We start from the raw sequence: 20,813 nt of genomic DNA, 5'->3' as shown, positions 1-20,813 counted from the left end.
ATGGTTGGGCTGGGCTGGAGAAAGGGCTTAGTGGTTAAGCGCTCACCTGTGAAGCCTAAGGACCCTGGTTTGAGTCTTGATTCCCCAGGACCCATGTTAGCCAGATGCACAAGGGGGCACATGTGTCTGGAGTTCGTTTGCAGTGGCTGGAAGCCCTAGTGCGCCCATTCTCTCTCTCTTTCTCTCTCACTCTTTCTCTCTCTGTCACTTTCAAATAAATAAAAATAAACAAACAAAAAAACAAACAAAAAAAGAGAAATGGTTGGGCTTTATAAGGGATAAGGTAGAAGGATGATATATTGATTAAAAATTTTGCTGGATTCACTATCCTTGATCAAAAAGTACATCATGGGGGCTGAAGAGATGGCTTAGCAGTTAAGGTGCTTGCCTGCAAAGCTTAAGGACCCATGTTTGACTTGCCAGGTCCCACATAAGCCAGACACACAAGGTGAGGCATGTGTAAGGTTGTACATGTGCACAAGGTGGGGCTTGTGTCTGGAGTTTGATTACACTGGGTGGAGGCCCTACCTACTAATTCTGTCTCTTTCTTTTTCTCACTATCATAAACAAAAAAATGGCCAGTCTGTTTGACTTGCCTAAAAACAATAAAAATAAATAAAGTACATCATTGGTGTAGATAAGTGAGTAACAGTACTAGAAAGCAGTTTTGAAGACACACATAAAAGAACTCAGAAACCAGGGCACTGGGGAGATTATCATCTCTGTCTATTGTAATTTATAAGAGCTATTTTGGGAGGCACCTTAGTCAGTTGTACTTGAAATAGCTTACTACTCTCTAGAAAAGTGGAATAGGTAACTGCAGGAAGCAGATAGCTATCACAAGGTTAAGCAGGATGGAAGTATGGATTGATAATGGATATTCTAACCTGTGAATCTTTGAAGAGGGAGGGAGATAAAATGGTCTTGAACCTACAATGAAGAGGAAGAAATTCAACACCTCATCTTCATTTATTATTGATGTGGGAGACAGTCATTATTGAGTGTGTTGTATGGCAAGTGGAATTTCAGGGGAGTATCAAATTTCTATTAAAGCAAGAAAGTGAGGGGACCTAAAACACTTAGTTGTGGATTAAGAGGTTACAGTGAGAGTGTCTTCAGAGTTGAAATTGGTTTTACTCACAAATAGCAATTCTCATTCCTCTAGTGGTATGGGGATCAGTGAATGGAGGGATGACTCACATACTTTGAGGTGCTAGAAATCACAAATATAAACATGGTTACTTGGTACAATGATATTTGTTCTAATGTGCCTGATTATGAGTGTTGATATTAAAATAGCAGGATTGGGATATCTTGCCAGTACACAGAGTTCTGGTCATTTCCTAGACTGTTGCTTATTTAAGAACTCAGAGGGATGGAGAGATGGCTTAGCAGTTGAGTGCTTGCCTGTGAAGCCTAAGGACCCCGGTTCAAGGTTTGATTCCCTAGGACCCACGTTAGCCAGATGCACAAGGGGCGCATGCATCTGGAGTTTGTTTGCAGTGGCCTGAGGCCCTGGGGTGCCCATTCTCTCTATCTGCCTCTTTCTCTCTCTGTCTGTCACTCTCAAATAAATAAGTTAAATAAACAAAAAAATTTTAAAAAAGAACTCAGAAATAGGGGGTTTTATTCCTAGTACTCATACACCTCTTCCATGTGCAAGAATAGCCATGTACATCCTGAAGAGATCTGGTCTTTGTTGTAAGTCTATGGTGTTACGTGCACACAGGGACCACGGCTGACTCTGTTTTCTGTGATGAACCATAATGTTCTCCATGCTTTTTTTTTTTTTTTTCTGGATAGCTTTTGCCTAATTTATCTACAAATTCTTTTTCATATGGACTTACTGAGTGAAGTTAGGAGCAGGCAAAACTTTCAAAAGTCAGCAAAGCTGACAGAATGATAGTGTAATAATTTGCCACCTTTAGGAGTGACTCTTATTGATTTGTTAATACTTTTAAAATAAGAGAGAAAATTGAAAAATCTGATATATCTCTTTTATTTCTAGTTGGAAAATTTATAATAAATAAACTTAAAAAATGATACTAAGAACTTCAGTAACAAAAGTACACATAAAATTGCTGAGGGTGCTCACTACTGAACTGTAACTAGAGTAGACAGAGAAGAAGGTTAGAAGGCTGCCCAAGTATACACAATGAAGAAACACTTAACTTTGTTCTTTGGCTTAAGAGCAAGAGAAGAGGGAAAAGGAAGCTCACTCATGAAGAGGATTTTTTGCAATTTAAATTCGTAGGCAGTGAATGGCAATGGTAAGAAGGTTTCTCATCCATGAAAGGAGTGGGGAAACTTAAATACGGTAGAGAACAGTGGAGACACATTATGGGTTTTTTTTTTAATATATTTTTTAAAACTTTTATTTATTTATTTATTTATTTATTTGAGAGCGACAGACACAGAGAGAAAGACAGATAGAGGGAGAGAGAGAGAATGGGCGCGCCAGGGCTTCCAGCCTCTGCAAACGAATTCCAGACGCATGCGCCCCCTTGTGCATCTGGCTAACGTGGGACCTGGGGAACCGAGCCTTGAACCGGGGTCCTTAGGCTTCACAGGCAAGCGCTTAACCACTAAGCCATCTCTCCAGCCCATGGGTTTTTTTTTTGTATTTTATTTTTATTTATGAAGGAGAGACTGAGAGAGAAAACAGGCACACTAGGGCCTCTTGCCACTGCAAATGAACTCCAGATGCATGTGCTACCATGTGCATCTGGCTTGCATAGATTCTGGGGAATTGAGCCTGGGTCTTTAGGCTTCACAGGCAAAGGCCTTAACTCCTAAGCTCATAGTTCCTGGAAATTCATAGCTATGAAGAAAGACAGTTGTGAGATGAGCCAGAAGAGAATCCTTAATGGATAAAACCTGTTGCTCTAAATACAGTTTAGCCTAGTAGCACTGTCCTTAGGATCAGAGCAACCTCAGGAACAGTCCTGTTCAGTGTGAGGTTTGCTGGTGTTTATTGGGGACACCTGAATCATACCACCACAGACACACACTTTTGGAAGCCACATTAAAAAGTAAATGGAAAATATGTGAATATAGAATTAGGCACCCATGGAGAACAATGGAAGCCAAGTGTGGTGATTTGCATTAGGAAGCTGATTGAGAGGGATCACCAGTCCATGGACAATATAGTGAGATTCTGTCTCAAATTTTCTAAAATAAGGATGAGACAGTCACAAACAAAAAAATCATGAAAAGAACATAACAAGGAGAATATAGAAATGCAGCAGTATTTTATCAATTATCTCTATAATGTCTTTGTTCTTATGTTTTCCGTATTTTTCTTTTTAAAAACATTTTATTTATTTATTTGAGAGAAAGAATGGGTAAGCCAGGACCTCTAGCGACCACAAACAAACTCCAGATGCATGTGCCCCCTTGTGCATCTGGTTTGCATGGGTCCTGGAGAGCCTAACTGGAATCCTTTGGCTTTGCAAGCAAATGCCTTAATCACTAAGCCAACTCTCCAGTCCATGTATTTTTCTTTAGATTGCTTCTTCATATGACATCTAGTAAAATATTTCAAGGAAAGTATATAAAAGTAATTATTCTCTTCTGTCCCTTCTGGACAGATTGACTCCACAAAGCTCACATAAGCCAGATGCACAAGTGGCACATGCACAAGGTGGTCTGTGTGCCCATGTGACACATGAGCATAGGTGATGCATGTGCACAGGTGGTGCATCTACCTGGAGTTCAGTTCATTTTCAGTAGCTAAGACCCTGGCATGCCAATTTTCTCTCTGTCATAAATAAAAAAAAATTAAAAACCTTATTTCAGCTTTATAATGCATTGTTGCAATGCCACCATACATTTTTAAGATCATTATAAACCCCATCCTTTATAGCTCCCTATATTTTGAAACATTTCTGTTCTGTTATCTATGATGGGCACCACAGAGCATGTGCAGATAACACTCTCTGGCCTGGGTTTTGAGAAAGTCAACAAGGAGGGTAAAGTCTTTAAGAAGCTCACCTGCATCTTCATTTCTTTCTTTTATGATTTATAATAAATTAGCAACTGCTGTGCTCACTCTACTAGGCATCAGTAAGATGTAAGTCCTAGGTAGACTGCTGAAGATAAGATTTGAATAGTGATGCTGGAATGTTAACAGCAGATGCCTGTTAATGAAGGCATCTATCACCATTCTGATGGTGGCATCTATGACAACCTGATATTGCTGTCAAAGTCTTCCTAAGCCAGACACAGTGGCACATGCCTTTAATACCAGCACTTGGGAGGCTGAGATAAAAGGATTGTCATGAGTTTGAGGCCACCCTGAGACTACATAGTGAATTCTAGGTCAGCCTGGGCTAGAGTAAGACCCTACCTCAAAAAATTTAAAAAAAATCTTCTTGAGCAGTGTATTTTGTTGATGACTATTATATGCTTCTCTACATGTTTACTTGGCATCTACTTACTGAAGGTCTACTATGTGTCAAGCACTCCTATAACACTAGGTTTCAGAAAATAATAACTATAGTGATTATATTTGAAATAAAATGATCAATATAATTCAAGAAAAACAGAGCACATCAAATAGATGAGTGGTAAAATGTGAAAAGCATAGGAAAAAGGAACTCATGCTTAACAAGATTCCACTGTATCTTATAAGAAAGTATGGCAACAGGATGCCATGTTTTTGTGGACACAGGTACAATATTTTGGAACCAAAGTCAAAGTACTCAATTCAGTCTGGACAAATGGAACTTAAATGTCTATTTAATGTACAGGTTACTTTTTTTTGAGATAGGGTCTCCTTCTAGCCCAGGCTGACCTGGAACTTACTCTGTGGTCCCAAGCTGGCCTCAAACTCACAGTGATCCTCCTACCTCAGCCTCCTGAGTGCTGGGATTAGAGCTGTGCTCCACCACAGACAGCTGATGTACAATTTCTATACTATGCTGTCTTTAGAGGTACTTTGGTATATCAAAGTTAAAGAGCTAATCTGGTTGTGAAAATTATCCCTTTCTCTAGAAGTCAGCTGAGCCTGCTCTCAAACTCATAAGCTTCAGTGATCCTCCTGCTGGCTGGAGCTCCAGTCACAGGTCACCATTCTCACCTTCGGTTCTCATATTGTCAGACATGATTATAATGATGCATAGCTTTTTATTTCAACATGATTTTCCTAGGAGGAAGAAAAATTGCATTATTTCAGAAACTAGTGAATTCTGGAACTTAGGATTCAAATGCTGGCACTACCATATTCTTTTTCATTTATTGTTAGAAAATGAAAAGGACGGAGGAGAAATAGACAATAAGTTAAGAGAAAGCTTGGAATTTATCAAGACCAGCAGGTCTAGACTAGTTACAGATATGTTCATCTGTGGCAAGTACAGCTGAGAAAATGCCTTCAACTCTTCTCCTCACACAAGTTCATATGCTTTTCGTATCAATAGGCAGCTCAACTTCTGCAGAGAACTCCATTAATTGCATTCCTATTTTTCCAACAAGGAATATATGCAAGGCATGGAAATTTAAAATGTTCCATATTCATGATGCTTTGTCTAAATGTAGAACCTGTTCAACAGGGCTTCTAATTCTACCTCCTGTACAGAGATACTCCAATAGTGCACGGGGAAAGCATATTATGCCTCAGGATGTTACTGAAAATAAGTCTGAGAACTTGGGTGCTGTTCAAATTGGCAGTTAATCTGCTAGCTGTTGCTCTGAATTCCTTTGAGAAAGCTATAAGGCTTACCTCTTCTGATGGATACCACTTGGAATTTCATTGTATTGCCCAGATTCAAACATGTTTGTCATTTGTATATGAAATTGATCCTCTTTCTCTGCCCTTCCCCAAGCCCTACTCACTAGAAATGGAATGAAGTTGTTTTCAATTTTTTTCAGTAACATTTTTTCCAGATAAAATCAAAACACCAAACAGACAAAGGAGGAGACTACCTTTCTTTTCATATCCCCTATGTCCTTCCATAGGGCATTATTGGAAAGCTGATATTAACACACAGAGCACAGGGCAAGGAGTTACAGTTGCAGCCATTGGGTTCTATCCAATAACTGAGGTAAACTTCACATTTATCAAATATCTCACTGTGACAAACAGTGGCATCCTAAGGTAACAGCACCTTTGTGGGCCGAGGGAATGGCATTGTGGGTAAAGTGCTTGTGCAGAAGGGTGAGGAAAGTAGTTTTGACTTCATATAAAATCCAGGGTGTGGTAGCACATTCCCATAGTCACAGACAGCCCTGGGGAGAAGGAGACAGGAGTATCCCTAGGGCTTACTGGCTACCTAGTCTCTCCAAATATGTAAGCTGTGGAATCCAGGATAGACCTCTTGAGAAAAAGAGCTCAGTTGACAAAGACACCTGACATTGATCTCTGGCATTTGCGTACTTACTCCTGTGTGGTACACATATACACATGAGCATATGCACCACACATGCATATACACATTACACACAAAAGGCTCAAGATAAACAGAAATACCCACAATCATGAAACACCTTCAAACACAAGAAGAAAAAATTAAATATAGGAGTATACATGATTGGTGCTATGTATTCAGATGCTTTTGCAAGTTTCTGGAGTGGGCTGATGCTAAGTTCCAACAGCTCTGGTCCTTCTGTTTTGTGAATTCAGCATTAAAAAAAGTTAAAACCAATGCCATCAGCATCTGTGATAATTAATTATGATTGTCAACTTGATGGTGGTAAGTGTTTGCAGGTTTCTAGAGTGGGCTGAGGATGAGTTCCAACCACTCTGGTCCATCTGTTTTATGATTTAGAATAAAAAATCTTTGAAGCCAACCCCATCAGCATCTGTGATAGTTAATCTTTATTGTCACCTTGGTGGTATTAAGAATCACCATGGGAAAAAAAATCTCTGGACATGTCTTTGAGGGAATTTCTAGAGTGGGTTAATTGAGGTAGGAAGACCTGCTAACTGTGGATGGCTACATGTTATGGGCTGTAGTCCTACACTGGATAAAAAGAAGAAAGTGACTTGTGCACCAACGTTCATCATTCTCTGCTTCCTGACCATGGATGCAGTGTGACCAGTTGCCTCCTGCTCCTGCCCCCACGCCTGTCCTCTCCATGGTGGGTTTATCTCCTGAAACTGTAAGCCAACATAAACCCTTCCTATGTTATGCAACCTGTTGTCAGGTATCTGGTCAGAGAAGCACTAAGAGTACTGGTATAGCATCACACCTCCTTTATATGAGCCCTGGATTCTATCTCTGGCTATTCACTTTAACATAAAGTAGTGGATACAAAAGCTCTAGTCGCAGAAGGCGCATCTCTGAAATTTTAAAGTTGTTCTCAGAGAAGCAGCAGTAAAAGTAAGTGTGGAGCAAAGGGATAGTTTTGCAGCATCTCAGCTTTTACTCCTTCTACTTTGATGAACCATGTGAAACTGGGCTATCCCTTGATAAAAACAAAAAAAAACAAAAAAAACAAAAAAACAAAAACAAAAAAAAAACGCTTCCATGCCAAAGCATTCTTATCCTTAACTAGACCGCTATTCTAGTTCCTCAGGACCTTAGAACCTTAGCAGATTGTGCTCCCTCGTGTAGGAAGAAAGTGAGAAGTCTGAGCTCTGAAACAAAGGAAGGTGAGGCGTCTGTTCTGGCATAGGAAAAACATGAGCAGTTCATCTTCCCTTGGCCAGGTCTGTACACTGTAGAAAGTGCACAGGCTTCATGATCAACTTCTCACAATCACCGATCTTATATGGTATATATTCTGTGAACAGACAACACAATTCCTTGGACAGTATAACAGTTATAACTATAATATACCTGGCTTATCAACAGGCACATACACACATCTCCATTTCTAAATTTCCCCCACTCCGCTACCTTTGTTGATCCTTTCTTCTTTAAAAGAAATTTCACTTTTTATATTTTCATTTTTAGGGCATTTTCACTTTAACACTAAGTTTAATCTATGTCCTTTGCTCTTCTCTGCCCCACTTCTGCTGCCATACTAATTCTTAAGCATTATACCTTTATTCTTACACACCAGGGCTCCCTCCTTTGACATCCATGTAGTTTCATTTTCACTGTTCTTTCTATTTACTTACTACCCATTTCCAGGATACTCATTTCAAAATAAGCATTTAATGTGTAATGTTTAGCCCTATAACTCTCAGATTCAAATCTTTATCAAAATCAGATTCAAATCTTTATCTCTTGTACTGTATACCTACACTCACTACACTGGTTGTGTGTTTTTTAGCCTCCTGCTTGCTGCAGACTCTGACTAGTCCAGCCAGGATCCCAAAGTCAAAATGCATGCCAGATATTTCATCACTGAGCATAATAAGATGACTAATGTTTGCTTTATCCTTTTATCATCTATCGGGCATGTTGATTTGTGCATGTGTGTACAGTAGGTATGGTGTGGTATGTGTGATGTATGCACATGTGTGTGTACAGAGGTGCAAGCCCCATGTACATACATGTGGAGGTTAGCAGTGCACGTAAGGAGTGCTCCTCTACTATGTGTGCACATGTGCCTGCCTCAGCCAGTGCTCCTGTAGTGTGTGTGCAGATGTGCATGCCCCATGTTCACACATGTGGATGCCCGTGGAAGGCATAGCTATGTGTGCAGATGTGCATTCCTCATGTGCGCGCATGCAGAGGTCGGTGAAGAACGTACAATGTGGTCCCCTATTGCTTATCTGCCTTATTTCCTTGACATGGAGACTCACTGAACCTTCAGTTTTCAGTTTTCGGTCAGAAATCCCAGTGATTCTCTAGTCTCCACTCCCCTGGGGACTGGGGCTGCAGGTGTACATTGCCGTGTCCAGGTGTTTATATGGGTTCTGACGATCGAATTCAAACAGGCTGAGACCGTCTCAAGCCCTCATGTTTGTGTGGAAAGTGCTGTTACCCACTGAGCATGTGTTTTAAAGTCCTGGATTCACAGAGTTCTTTCTAAGTCCCATACTTAACCACTTCCATCATTTGGAAATGATCTTTACTCTGGGGTGGGCCAGTTAGCCAGTGAACCAAATCCTGATGAGTAAGGGCATTCGAGCAGTGTGGCACTGTTATTATGTACTACGGGGATTTGAGTGTGCTGAGGTGGACCTGATCTTGTTGGAGTTTAGAAAGGGCTTCAACGTTCCTATGATTCCTATGTTCATACTTAGCCACCACATTCACTTCTCTGTCAACCTTGAGATCATGAGGCCCAGTGCCTCTACCTCATACTTTTGTTTAAAATTTGCACAAGTAAACATCTCTTCTTCATTGCAGCTCCTCAAGGCAGCTGTGCCAGGGAACTGTTCAGGCCTTCAGTTTCTCACTATATCCTTTAACTCTGTTCTCGTTGCCTGTGGTTATAATTTGAGCATGTAACCAACCTAAAACTGACCATGGTAAGCAGGGCCATAGAAGGTTACCACCTTATTGCTAAGCATAATAGCTAAACTATTGTGAAGTCAGAAAATACAAACCTGAGGAATCCTACTCTATTATGATAATCAAATTATGTATGTAGTCTCTTGGCTTTCTAAGCCAATTTTGACCATGCATGCTAGTGTTTATATGTATTCTCAGTGGTCTGAAGACTGAGAAAAGAGAATCATATTTCAAGGCCAACCCATGTTGCACAGCAAGTATCAGACCAGCCTGCAGTATATACTGAGAACCTGTCTCAAAACAAAGAATTCACCTACTTGTAGGCAGGTGTTGTAGATGAGTGATCCCTAGGCTATATGAGGCCCTGAGTTCCCTAGCACCAGTGGAACCAAAAGCCTGAAACTGTTTTTAAAGCATAATTTACATTTGTGACATATAAAGATCCCAAGCACAATATGACTATTTTTGAAAAATATATGAATTTGTATAACTGCCTTTTTTACTAAATTATGGAATATTTTATTACCTCCAATGGATCCTATTGTCTCAGATACAGAAGTGAACATTTAAAAAAAATTAAAGTTAGATGTTTTATTATTAGCTACAGTTTACTAATAAGCTCAGTAGGTGTATGTAAGGAATAATTTACTTCCTTCCTTCTTGACATACTGAAAAGTTATTTTGAATACCTGTATCTAATTAATTTTAAAACATAAGAATATGGATTTACTTGTGAGCTCAAATGAGCCATGATGAAAATGGATACATCTCAAGATAACAATGATCTTTCAGCACAACCCTTATTCAATACTGTCTTATTTTCTGAAAAATATGCATTCTATTTCCTGAAGCTACTACATTCATGGTATGTTCACATAAGAATATCTATTTAATTTGGATTTTTATAGCAGATGCCTCTTATTTAAGCATATACTGAAAAAGTAAACTAAGAAGAGAAGATTTCACACATTTAAACTTTTAAGTCTTGTCTGGATTTTTTGTCTGGATAATTTGAATTTGATTAAACATTCTCTATCATCAATATTAAAAGTTTTATGTTCTGTAATCATGATGGTATTGTTGCTTAATCAATATTGTGACTTATTTTTTCCTTTTATTAAAAAATGAAAATTTTTCTCAACTTTTTTGTCTCCTCTGCATCCCTTTGTTGGTAACAGTGAGTGTGGACTGTTCTTTTAAAGGCCAATCCAGCATTTTGAAAACCTCATTTGTCTTTCTGGAATGAGGTTTGGCTGTTTAGCTAGTTTTAGCTATCTCTCCTCTTAGAACTCCACAGAATATTAGTACCTAATGGTATTTATGATCAGCCTGGAGTGATGGCAGGAAGAACCTGAGGACTAGACTTTCTCAGTGCAGAATTACAGGCAGGAGTTTCAGTCCTGACTCTCCCACTTACATACAAGTAGTGTTTGTGTGTGTCTGTGTGTGTGAGTGTGTGTGTGTGTGTGTGTGTGTGTGTGTGTGTGTAAATTCAAGCGATTGTAATACTGTTCATTGTCTCCTTGGAAATTTTATGAAACAGTTAAAAATTTGCATAAAAGTATTTTTTAAATTTTAAAGTGAGATAAAATGTTAGGCAAAGTAATTGTGGATATTTTGCTTTTATACCTAATATGTGTACTGTCTTTTAATTACAAAGTAAAAAAAAAAAGCAGAACCTCAAAACCATTTCCTAGTCTTGTTTCACATGGAAGTCAAGAGAAGCAAGTAGATAAGAAAGACCTTAATTTGTTCTGTCCACTTCTCAGGTTTGTTTTACTTCTAGAAAGCCAGTGTATCTCTCTTTTTGCCCTAGAATTTTTCCTTTTTTTTTTTTTAACTCTTACCAAAAGTCAGTTCACTTCATGAAGATGATTGTCCTCCTCCACTGTATGAGATCATCCCTCAGGTTAGAGGGCCTTGACTGACATAAGTACACAGCCAATAGATGGATACTTCTATGAGGAATATAACAGATTTTAAGGAATGTGTGTCTATCTGGGCTCTTAATTATATCTACAAAATAGTGAAGCACAATTTATTAAACAAAAATATATCTTAGGGGTTTATGTATAAACTCTAAATTATAATTGTGATATCACTTTCTCATTGCATCTCCTTCAGTCTATAGACATTCCACCAAAAATATTCATCAGAGACACTTCTCTGGTTTCTCTTTTCTTATTTTTCATCAAGACAACTTAACACTTCTCCTTTCTTTCTCCCACACTACCTCTCTCAGTGTCCTAGAGGAGTAGCATCAGGCTTAGGCTGTTACTTGTGGGGAAGGCTTTAAAATGCTTTGATAATAGAAGTCATACACACATAAATAAAAGAACAGTACTCAGCTCATGAAAATTGGCTTGGAATAACATTAACCAAGGATGTGAAAGACCTATACAATGAAAACATAAAAACACTCAAGAAAGAAATTGAGGAGGACTTGTGAAAATGCAAAGACCTCCCATGCTTCTTGATAGGCAGAATTAACATTGTGAAAATGGCAATCTTACCAAAGGCAATATACAGATTTAATGCAATACCAATAAAAATCCTGACATTTTTTTTCACAGAGATAGAAAAAAATGATCTCAAAATTCATATGGAATGGCAGAAGGCCTCTGACATACAAGCATATCCTCAGCAAAAGATACCTCTGGAGGCATCACCATTCCTGATCTAAAGCTATATTTCAAAGCCATAGCAATAAAACAGACATGGTACTGGCATAAAAACAGGATTATAGAACAATGGAATAGAATTGAGGACCTGGACTTTAGGTCAAGTAACTACAGCTACTTGATATTTGACAAAGAACCTAACAATATAGGCTAGAAAAGAGACAGCATCTTCAACAAATAGTGCTGGACAAACTGGATAACCATATGCAGGAAATTGAAACTTGATTCACACATCTCACCATGCACAGTCATCAAGTCCAAATGGATCAAAGACCTCAATATAAGACTGGAAACTCTGCTACCACTGGAATTAAAAATAGCAAGAACTTTTCATGATATAAGAATGGGAAAAAACTTTCTGAACAAAACCCCAGTAGCTCAGGAACTTAAACTATCACTCAACCATTGGGATCTCAGGAAGCTGAAAACTTTCTTCACAGACATACAATAAGCGGAACCAATAGGTTACCCACCAAGAATGGGATAAAATTTTTGCTGGCTATACAACTGACAGAGACTTAATTTCTACACTCTACAAAGAACTCAAAAACCTAAACAATAAAAAAGTCAAACAACCTGCTCACCAAATAGGGCATAGAACTGCATAAGGAGTTCTCGGAGGAAGAAATGCAAATGGCAAACACACATTTAAGAAAGTGTTCACCATCCCTAATAATCAGGGAAATGCAAATTAAAACAACTATGAGATATTACCTTACCACAGTAAGGATAGCAAACATTAAAAAAATCAAATACAAATAAATACCGGCGAGGATGTGGAGAAATAGGAATCCTCATTCACTTCTAGCATCATGCTATGCTAACAAAAGTATTTTTTTTTTTTTTTAGTTTAAGACATCACCTCTCTCAAAGGTGCACATGCAGACCATAGAATATAGAGAGACAGAAAAGAGGATGCTGGAAACATTAATTCTGATATCTATTTGATAAATTAAGAAACTGAAATAATTTAATAATATGAAAAATTGCATCAGTATGACGAAAAGGCAATGTGACATGGTTTTAATAAAATATTACTATTACTATTAATATTATCATTATTATTTATATTTTGCAGCCACAGTCTTTTTGGAGTTTTGGAAAAGGAGGAGAAGTATACTGACATATACTTGGGACCTTATTGAATGGGAAGAAGAGGAGGTAAAATGCTAGGAAACAGAAGTTAATAAGGCTGGGATATTACATTTATGTTCAGAATTACTCATTAGACCATAAGCAGCTATACCCTTTAAGCTTCCCCTTGATATTTTATACTAATAAGATTTCTTATTTTATGAAGATAACAGAAGTCAGCTGTGCAGTATATATATTTTTAAATAGTTTCCATAATATCTTTGTAAGTACACCACTGTTAATTTGTGGTCATTACAACACAGCTTGAGGCTTCCTTGGAATATAAATGACTTTTTTAAAAAGGTTGCATCTTTATGAAAATAACATAAAAGTAGACCAAATTTAGGAATCTTATATCAATTCTTAAAGGGATTTTTTAAAATTTCTGGATCTGTTTTTGAGATAACTTGAGTTTTTCTTATAGGAAACACTTCGCCCTCAATTTGAAGCAAAGTATTACAAGATGGAGATCATAAATCCCATCACAGGAAAACCTGAGCCACACCAGCCCTCATCAGACAAAATCACACGTCTGCTTGTGTCTGTCTCTGGCATATTCTTCATGGTAAAGTATTGTTATCAATATTGGATTATTGGACTATAGGAGCAGAATATTCTACAATTCCAACTCATTCTGTAATCCTAAGAATGTAAATGAAATTTATCCTTCTTGGTACCTTGGTAATTCATTCACAGCAGGTCGGAGAGATTTCATAAGGGAATCTGTGTATCTTTTTAAATAAAACATTTCTAAAGAGAAACAGAAACCAACTAAAATAAAATTGGCCCTGTGAATGACATAGCCTATGTTAAAATAGATTACTCCAATTGAAAGAGGAAATTTGGACAGAATTTCTACAGTAGTGTGATAATTTTGTTTTCATCCTAAAATAATTTAAATACCTCTTATTTCTGTTTTTTTTTTAAATTTTCATCTTTATTTATTAACTGTTTATTCCATTATATATAAATATTTGAGGCTGGAGATTGAACCCAAAGTGTTCCATGTGCAAAGTGTGCATTTTGCTTCTCAGTTATATTCTAGCCCCTCTCTTATTGAGTTTACATAACAGATCAAGTGTATGCATTTATGTTGCAAATATTATGTTTTGAAATTTATCTTTATGTGCAGTTTAATTCCAGCTAATTAAACTACATATTATCTCATAGAGCTCTCATTTTTATGCTTGAGTTTTATGCTATTTTCTGACTCTAATTTATTTGGTAGAGAAAACCATGTATCATTTCTCAGAAAGATACTTCCCTTCCATGTTTGTGGTATTAAAATGTTCCTTTTGACTTGTCAGTGATGCAGACTCTGGGTGTGTTCTGCCTCCCTCGTGCAGATCTCTCTGGTCATCACTGCAGTGTTTGCCGTGGTGGTGTACCGCCTGATTGTGATGGAGCAGTTTGCGTCATTCAAGTGGAGTTTCATTAAACAACACTGGCAATTTGCTACATCTGGTGCTGCTGTCTGCATCAATTTCATCATCATTATGTTGCTGAACCTTGTAAGTCTTTCATCTTACATTTAATAGGCAAAAAGACTATGAAGGGCCATGTTCTCATTGTGTTTGGAATCTATTTATATATAAGAAGGCCTTGGTGTTACTTTGGATATTCAAGGCACATTTCTGGCCCAAACAATTCATTTCAAAGGATTGTGTTTCATTCAGCTTATTGTATATAATGCTTATATGGTACGGGTTTTTTTTTTTTTTTTGCATGTGTGATGGTTTTGACATTCAAAATATTGTATTGTTATTGATTTTTTAAATTTATTTTTCTTTTATTATTATTATCACTAAAAACATATTTTGTATGTATACATCCTGTATAGATCATGTTAGTACCCTCTTTTTCCTCATCCCTGCCCCCATTTCACTGGGGACGCTCCTCAGTGGGGTTGCAAGTATTCCTATGTGGTTGGGGGTTTGCATTATGGGAGCAGGAGTCAGTTAATTTTGGGCAGAGAGAATGCATCTGGGCATGATATCTCAACCTGTGGCTCTTAAAATTTTTCTGTCCCCTCTTCTGTAAAATTCCCTGACCCATGGTGAGTGAGTTTTAAGTCTACTTCAATGATGAGCTCTTAGGAGCCTCTGTATTTCTGCTCTGGCAGGTGTTGAGTATCTTCAGACTCTGTCTCCTTTACCCTGGTGCTGGTTGTTAGGTTCATCATGGGAGCAGCACTTTTGCTCTCTGTGGTTTTAGCTGTGAGTTCACTGAAGTGTGAAGGGTAGTTTATCTCCTTGGGTCTCACTACCTACTGAAAAAGAACAGATTCTCCAGTGGAGAGTGAAGTCAGCATAGTTTAAATGGGATAAGCATTATTAATTTAGGGAAAATTTGATGTATGTACTCCCTCTTTTAACCAAAGACTAGTGAGAGTTTGACATTGGAGAGCATAATCTTTGTCTCCATAGGATTCTGATATGGTTTCCAATTCTGAATATGGGTGTTCCTTTACACTGAGAGGATCTCTTAGTCAATCAGAAAGTTATTGGTTACCCATTAAAAATATTTTCTAGAGCTTGGCATGGTGGCACATGCCTTTAATCCCAGAACTAGGGAGGCAGAGGTAGGAGGATTACCATTAGTTCGAGGCCACCCTGAGACTACAGAGTGAATTCCAGGTCAGCCTGAGCTAGAGTGAGACCTTACCTCGAAAAAACAACAACAACAAAAAATTATCTTTATTTATTTGCAAGCAGAGAGTGATAGAGTGTAGAGAGACAGGAAGAATGGGCAAACCAGGGCTTCCAGCTACTGTAAACATACTCCAGATGTGTTGCAGTCCGGTTCGCATTGCTGGTAGAAATCACCCAACCAAGAGTAGCTTCTGGGAAAAAGAGGTTTATTTTGGCTCACAGGCTTGAGGGGAAGCTTCACGATGGCAGGGGAAAACGATGGCATGAGCAGAGGGTGGACATCACCCCCTGGCCAACATAAGATGGAACACAGCAACAGGAGGGTGTGCCAAACACTGGCATGGGGAAACTGGCTATAAAGCCCATAAGCCCGCCCCCAACAATACACTCCCTCCAGGAGGCATTAATTCCCAAATCTCCATCAGCTGGGGAGCTAGCATTCAGAACACCTAAGTTTATGGGGGACACCTGAATCAAACCACCACATTCCGCCCCTGGCCCCCATAAACTGATATCCATGATGTAAAATACAATACATTCAGTCTGACTTTAAAAGTCCCCATAGTTTTTATCAATCTCAATGATGTTCATACATCCCCATAGTTCAAGATCTTTTAACTGAGCCATAATACCAAAATATAACCTCAAAAAACCCAGAATGGCACAGAATAAATATTCACACTGCAATAGATGGCATTGGGCATAGCAAAGAAACATTCAACCAATACAAGATTTAAAATAACCAGGGCAAACATCAAACTCTGTAGCTTCAAGTCCAGCAACTCAAACCAGTGACAAATCTTCAAGTCTGATAATTCTAACCAGCAACAAGTCTCTGGCATTCCAATTCCGCCCCTCCAGCTAGGCTACTCACAGTCCTGGGAAACTTCATCGGGGACCGGCAGCTCCTCGGCAGCCATCTCATGGTCCCAGGCATCTCCACTGGGTCTCCACTGCAAGCCACGGTTCATCCTCATGGCCCCATGGGGTCTCTATGCAGGCAACCAGCAAACCCGCTTCACACTGCCCATGGCCATTTCCAAAACACAAGACCGTGTTGCAAACTCAATGACCCTCTTTCCAGCATTTTATACTCCACGATACCAGGTAGGGTGCCAATTTTTTAATCCAGGGGGGAATAAAGCAGACTTTGAAGAACAGGACACTCCTTGAGCACTCAGGGCCTTTCAAAAGAGTTGACATTCTTTTTGTTGCCCCAGCGCAGGTCAGCTAGCCCAGTCTCAAAGGTTGTAATCTCTCAGTTGCAGCTGAATTGGCAGTAGTTCACCCAAAGATTTTTCTTTCTGTGCCATATCCCTCTGCACACACCAGTTCATTTCTACGCAAAGCAACACTGCACAACTTCTCAGGACATGGGCATAAGAGCAAGCTTCTCACACAAACTGCTAGCCCAGTCCAGGCACAGCTCTTTCTCACCCTCATAAGCCAAACCTCACAGTCCATAGTTCTTACTGCATTCAGGTCTTGGAGCTCAGACCAGAATAGTCCATTAAGCTGTACTTACAGCACTGCAAGGCATCTCTTAGGCCAAGGTTTAAACTCCTTCCACATTCCTCTTGAAAATCAGCTCCAAAAGGCTGAAGCCAGATAGTCAGGTGTCTATCAGCAACCCCACTCCTCGGTACCACTTTACTGTTGCAGTCCGGTTCGCATTGCTGGTAGAAATCACCCAACCAAGAGTAGCTTCTGGGAAAAAGAGGTTTATTTTGGCTCACAGGCTTGAGGGGAAGCTTCACGATGGCAGGGGAAAACGATGGCATGAGCAGAGGGTGGACATCACTCCCTGGCCAACATAAGATGGAACACAGCAACAGGAGGGTGTGCCAAACACTGGCATGGGGAAACTGGCTATAAAGCCCATAAGCCCGCCCCCAACAATACACTCCCTCCAGGAGGCATTAATTCCCAAATCTCCATCAGCTGGGGAGCTAGCATTCAGAACACCTAAGTTTATGGGGGACACCTGAATCAAACCACCACAAGATGCATATACCATTTTGTACATCTGGCTTTACATGGGTACTGGAGAATCAAACTGGGTCATTAGGCTCTGCAGACTAGCACCTTAACAACTGAATGACCTCATCTACCAATGGTAGATTTTGAAATAACAACCAGTACGACTTGTATTATCTTTCTTTCCCTTTGAGTTTGTAAACTTGCCTCATGATAACTCCATTTCGCTGATTATCTGGTGTATGCTATGTAGTCTTGAAACAAGTAAGGTATTGTTTAGATTAGAAAACCTCTCAATCTTAATCTCATAAGAGAATTTACTGGAATAGAAAAGGAAAATATGCTTGAAATTGATGGCTTATCATTATTATATTCAAAGCAACACAGTATTTCTTTCTTAGAACAAATTCTCCCCTCTGTCTTTTCCTCTCTCTCTCTGTCTCTCTCTTTCTCCCTCTCTCTCTCTCTCTCTCTCTCTCTCTCTCTCTCTCTCTCTCTCTCTCTCACACACACACACACACACACACACACACACACACACTAGTGCATCTACTTTTTCTACAAGTTGTCTGACAGACTTTAGTTATTCATGACTTGGCTTTCTGTCAGTTCTGTGATGCTAGGTCATTTTTAATGTTTAGGTTATCGTCTTTGGCTGTGTGTGACCACTCTGTCAAGTTTCTATGAGGTAATATCTCATAAATAGCATGTTTTGTTTACAAAATCAAATTATTTTATTAACTTTTAGAAAGAAAACTGTTTACGTGTTTATATCTGAAATAGCAATTTTGTCTGCCTCTACCTCTCCAGACCTAGGAATGAAAAGTGCTTGTCTCTGAAAACAGGAGGCACTAACTGGTTGATTAGAGGCATATTTTCTTTAATTTCTCCATCAGCCCCATAGTGTTGATACTTTCTACATTATGTAAATAAAAAACTAGGTTTAAAAGAAATTAAATAAGGGGCTGGAGAGATGACTTAGCAGTTAAGTGCTCGCCTGTGAAGCCTAAGGACCCCAGTTCGAGGCTCAATTTCCCCAGGACCCATGTTAGCCAGATGCACAAGGGGGCATACATGTCTGGAGTTTGCAGTGGCTAGAGGCCTTGGCATGCCCATTTTCTCTCTTTCTCCTGTCTGTCTCTTTCTTCTTGTTTGTTGCTCTCAAATAAATAAATAAAAATAAAACAAATTAAAAAAAATTTCTGGTATTTTTATTTATTTATTTGAGAGTGACAGAGAGAGAAAGAGGCAGAGAGAGAGAGAGAGAGAGAGAGAGAGAGAGAGAGAGAGAGAGAGAGAATGGGTGCTCCAGGGCCTCCTGCCACTGCAAACAAACTCCAGATGCATGTGCCCCCTTGTGCATCTGGCTAACGTGGGTCCTGGGGAATCAAGCCTTGAACCGGGGTCCTTAGGCTTCACAGGCAAGTGATTAACTGCTAAGCCATCTCTCCAGCCCCAAAATAAAACAAAATTAAAAAAAGCTTTGTAAATAAAATCTTAACATTTAAAAAAGAAATTAAATAAATTTTTCCAATCACATTGTGATGATGCCACTATGTTCACATCACAAAATAATTTATATAAATACCTTATAAATAAACAACTATAGAGGCAATATGCATTTGTTTGCAAATGTGGCTAATACTGACGTTACATGTTTGGTTAGGAGACTTTTAATTTAAGATGGTCAGAAGAGGCCCATAAGAGAAAAGCAAATCATCACTGTGCCAAATGAATAAAATTTAATTCAGGACAGTAATGAATGGGCTGTACTGGTGATTCTGTGTTGTTAGTGGCATTTTAACTTGTGGAGGGAAATAATCCTTGACATTTGTGGAAACTAGCCATAAAATAATTTATGCTCTTGATCACACAGGATACAGTAAATAATGAAAATGGATGACCCTAAGTATTTCTCGTTGTACCTATTCATGCAGAATTTAGACAAAGACATATTTCCTAAACAAACATAAGCCTGGTTTTAAGATCAAGCTAAAGCCCATTTTCAGATAGTAATTATACATGTACATCAAAATAGTATCAAGAGCTGGGCATGGTGGTGCATGTCTTTAATCCCAGCACTCGGGAGGCAGAGGTAGGAGTATTGCCATGAGCTTGAGGCCACCCTGAGACTACATAGTTAATTCCAGATCAGCCTGGGCCAGAGCTAGACCCTACCTCAAAGAAACAAAACAAAACCAAAAAAATGGTATCAAGATTTATTCCTTGACAGTAAGCTTATAGATACTTTTCCTGTGTTCAACTTATGTAATGTTTACCACACATTTTGAATGTCTTAGATTTTTAAAATAAGCTCATATCCCATTTAATTCCATTAAAAGGAAAAACTTTTGAGATACTAGTCCACAGCAAAACTAAAACTTTCATAAGAATTTCTGTTATTCTATTTCAAAAATATCACCAATGATATAAACAAAGGTTTGTGGAAAATATATTAATATTGTATTTTTGAGCATGGCACAATTTGGAAAAGATACACAATAAAGGTCAGCAAAAGAACCCTATTAGTTCACATTATATATAATAGTGTATGATATAACCTACTTGGCTGCTATTTTAAAGTTAAAGACATGAGATACATTTGCGTGTTCCCTGACTCTATTTTTCTAGGACATATGCTCATACTTTCATTGTCAAACTTTAAGGACTAACAATAAAATGCTAACATGACTTCTCATTAGTAGGACAACTCATTGTATGTTCGTTTGATATTATATGAATGTTTTAGATCATTAAATAGTGTGTAGGTATTGATTTATAGCCAGAGAATGACGTTTGCTTTGTAAAACTTTCTACCAGGATATAATACTTAGAGCAAATTAGAAATTGATTGCACTTCTGATAGCATGCATTTACTTCCTGCCTATGACGTTAAGGTACTTTACACATTTTAAATAGCTGTGCTGACTCATCTGGATACGCAGGACCAATTTAAAAGCTTTATAGGTTAAAATGTTAGATACTATAACATCAAAGATTTCATATAGAAGACCAAATGCTGC

At 38.6% G+C, this 20,813-nt stretch overlaps 1 protein-coding gene across 4 annotated transcripts in view; it reads left to right on the top strand.

Moving 5' to 3' along the window:
- Positions 1–20,813, top strand: part of Ano3 (anoctamin 3) — a 334,161-nt gene that overhangs the window by 267,764 nt on the left and 45,584 nt on the right. For all 4 annotated transcript variants that reach the window (XM_004660858.2, XM_045157621.1, XM_004660859.2 and 1 more), the window contains 3 exons: positions 13,107–13,189; positions 13,587–13,727; positions 14,509–14,673. In XM_004660858.2, coding sequence (XP_004660915.1) covers positions 13,107–13,189; positions 13,587–13,727; positions 14,509–14,673 — 389 coding nt within the window. The remainder of the gene's footprint in view (positions 1–13,106; positions 13,190–13,586; positions 13,728–14,508; positions 14,674–20,813) is intronic.

Source organism: Jaculus jaculus, chromosome 8 (assembly GCF_020740685.1).
Source record: "Jaculus jaculus isolate mJacJac1 chromosome 8, mJacJac1.mat.Y.cur, whole genome shotgun sequence".
Lineage (NCBI taxonomy): Eukaryota > Metazoa > Chordata > Mammalia > Rodentia > Dipodidae > Jaculus > Jaculus jaculus.
This window is presented reverse-complemented; position numbering and strand designations above follow the sequence as displayed.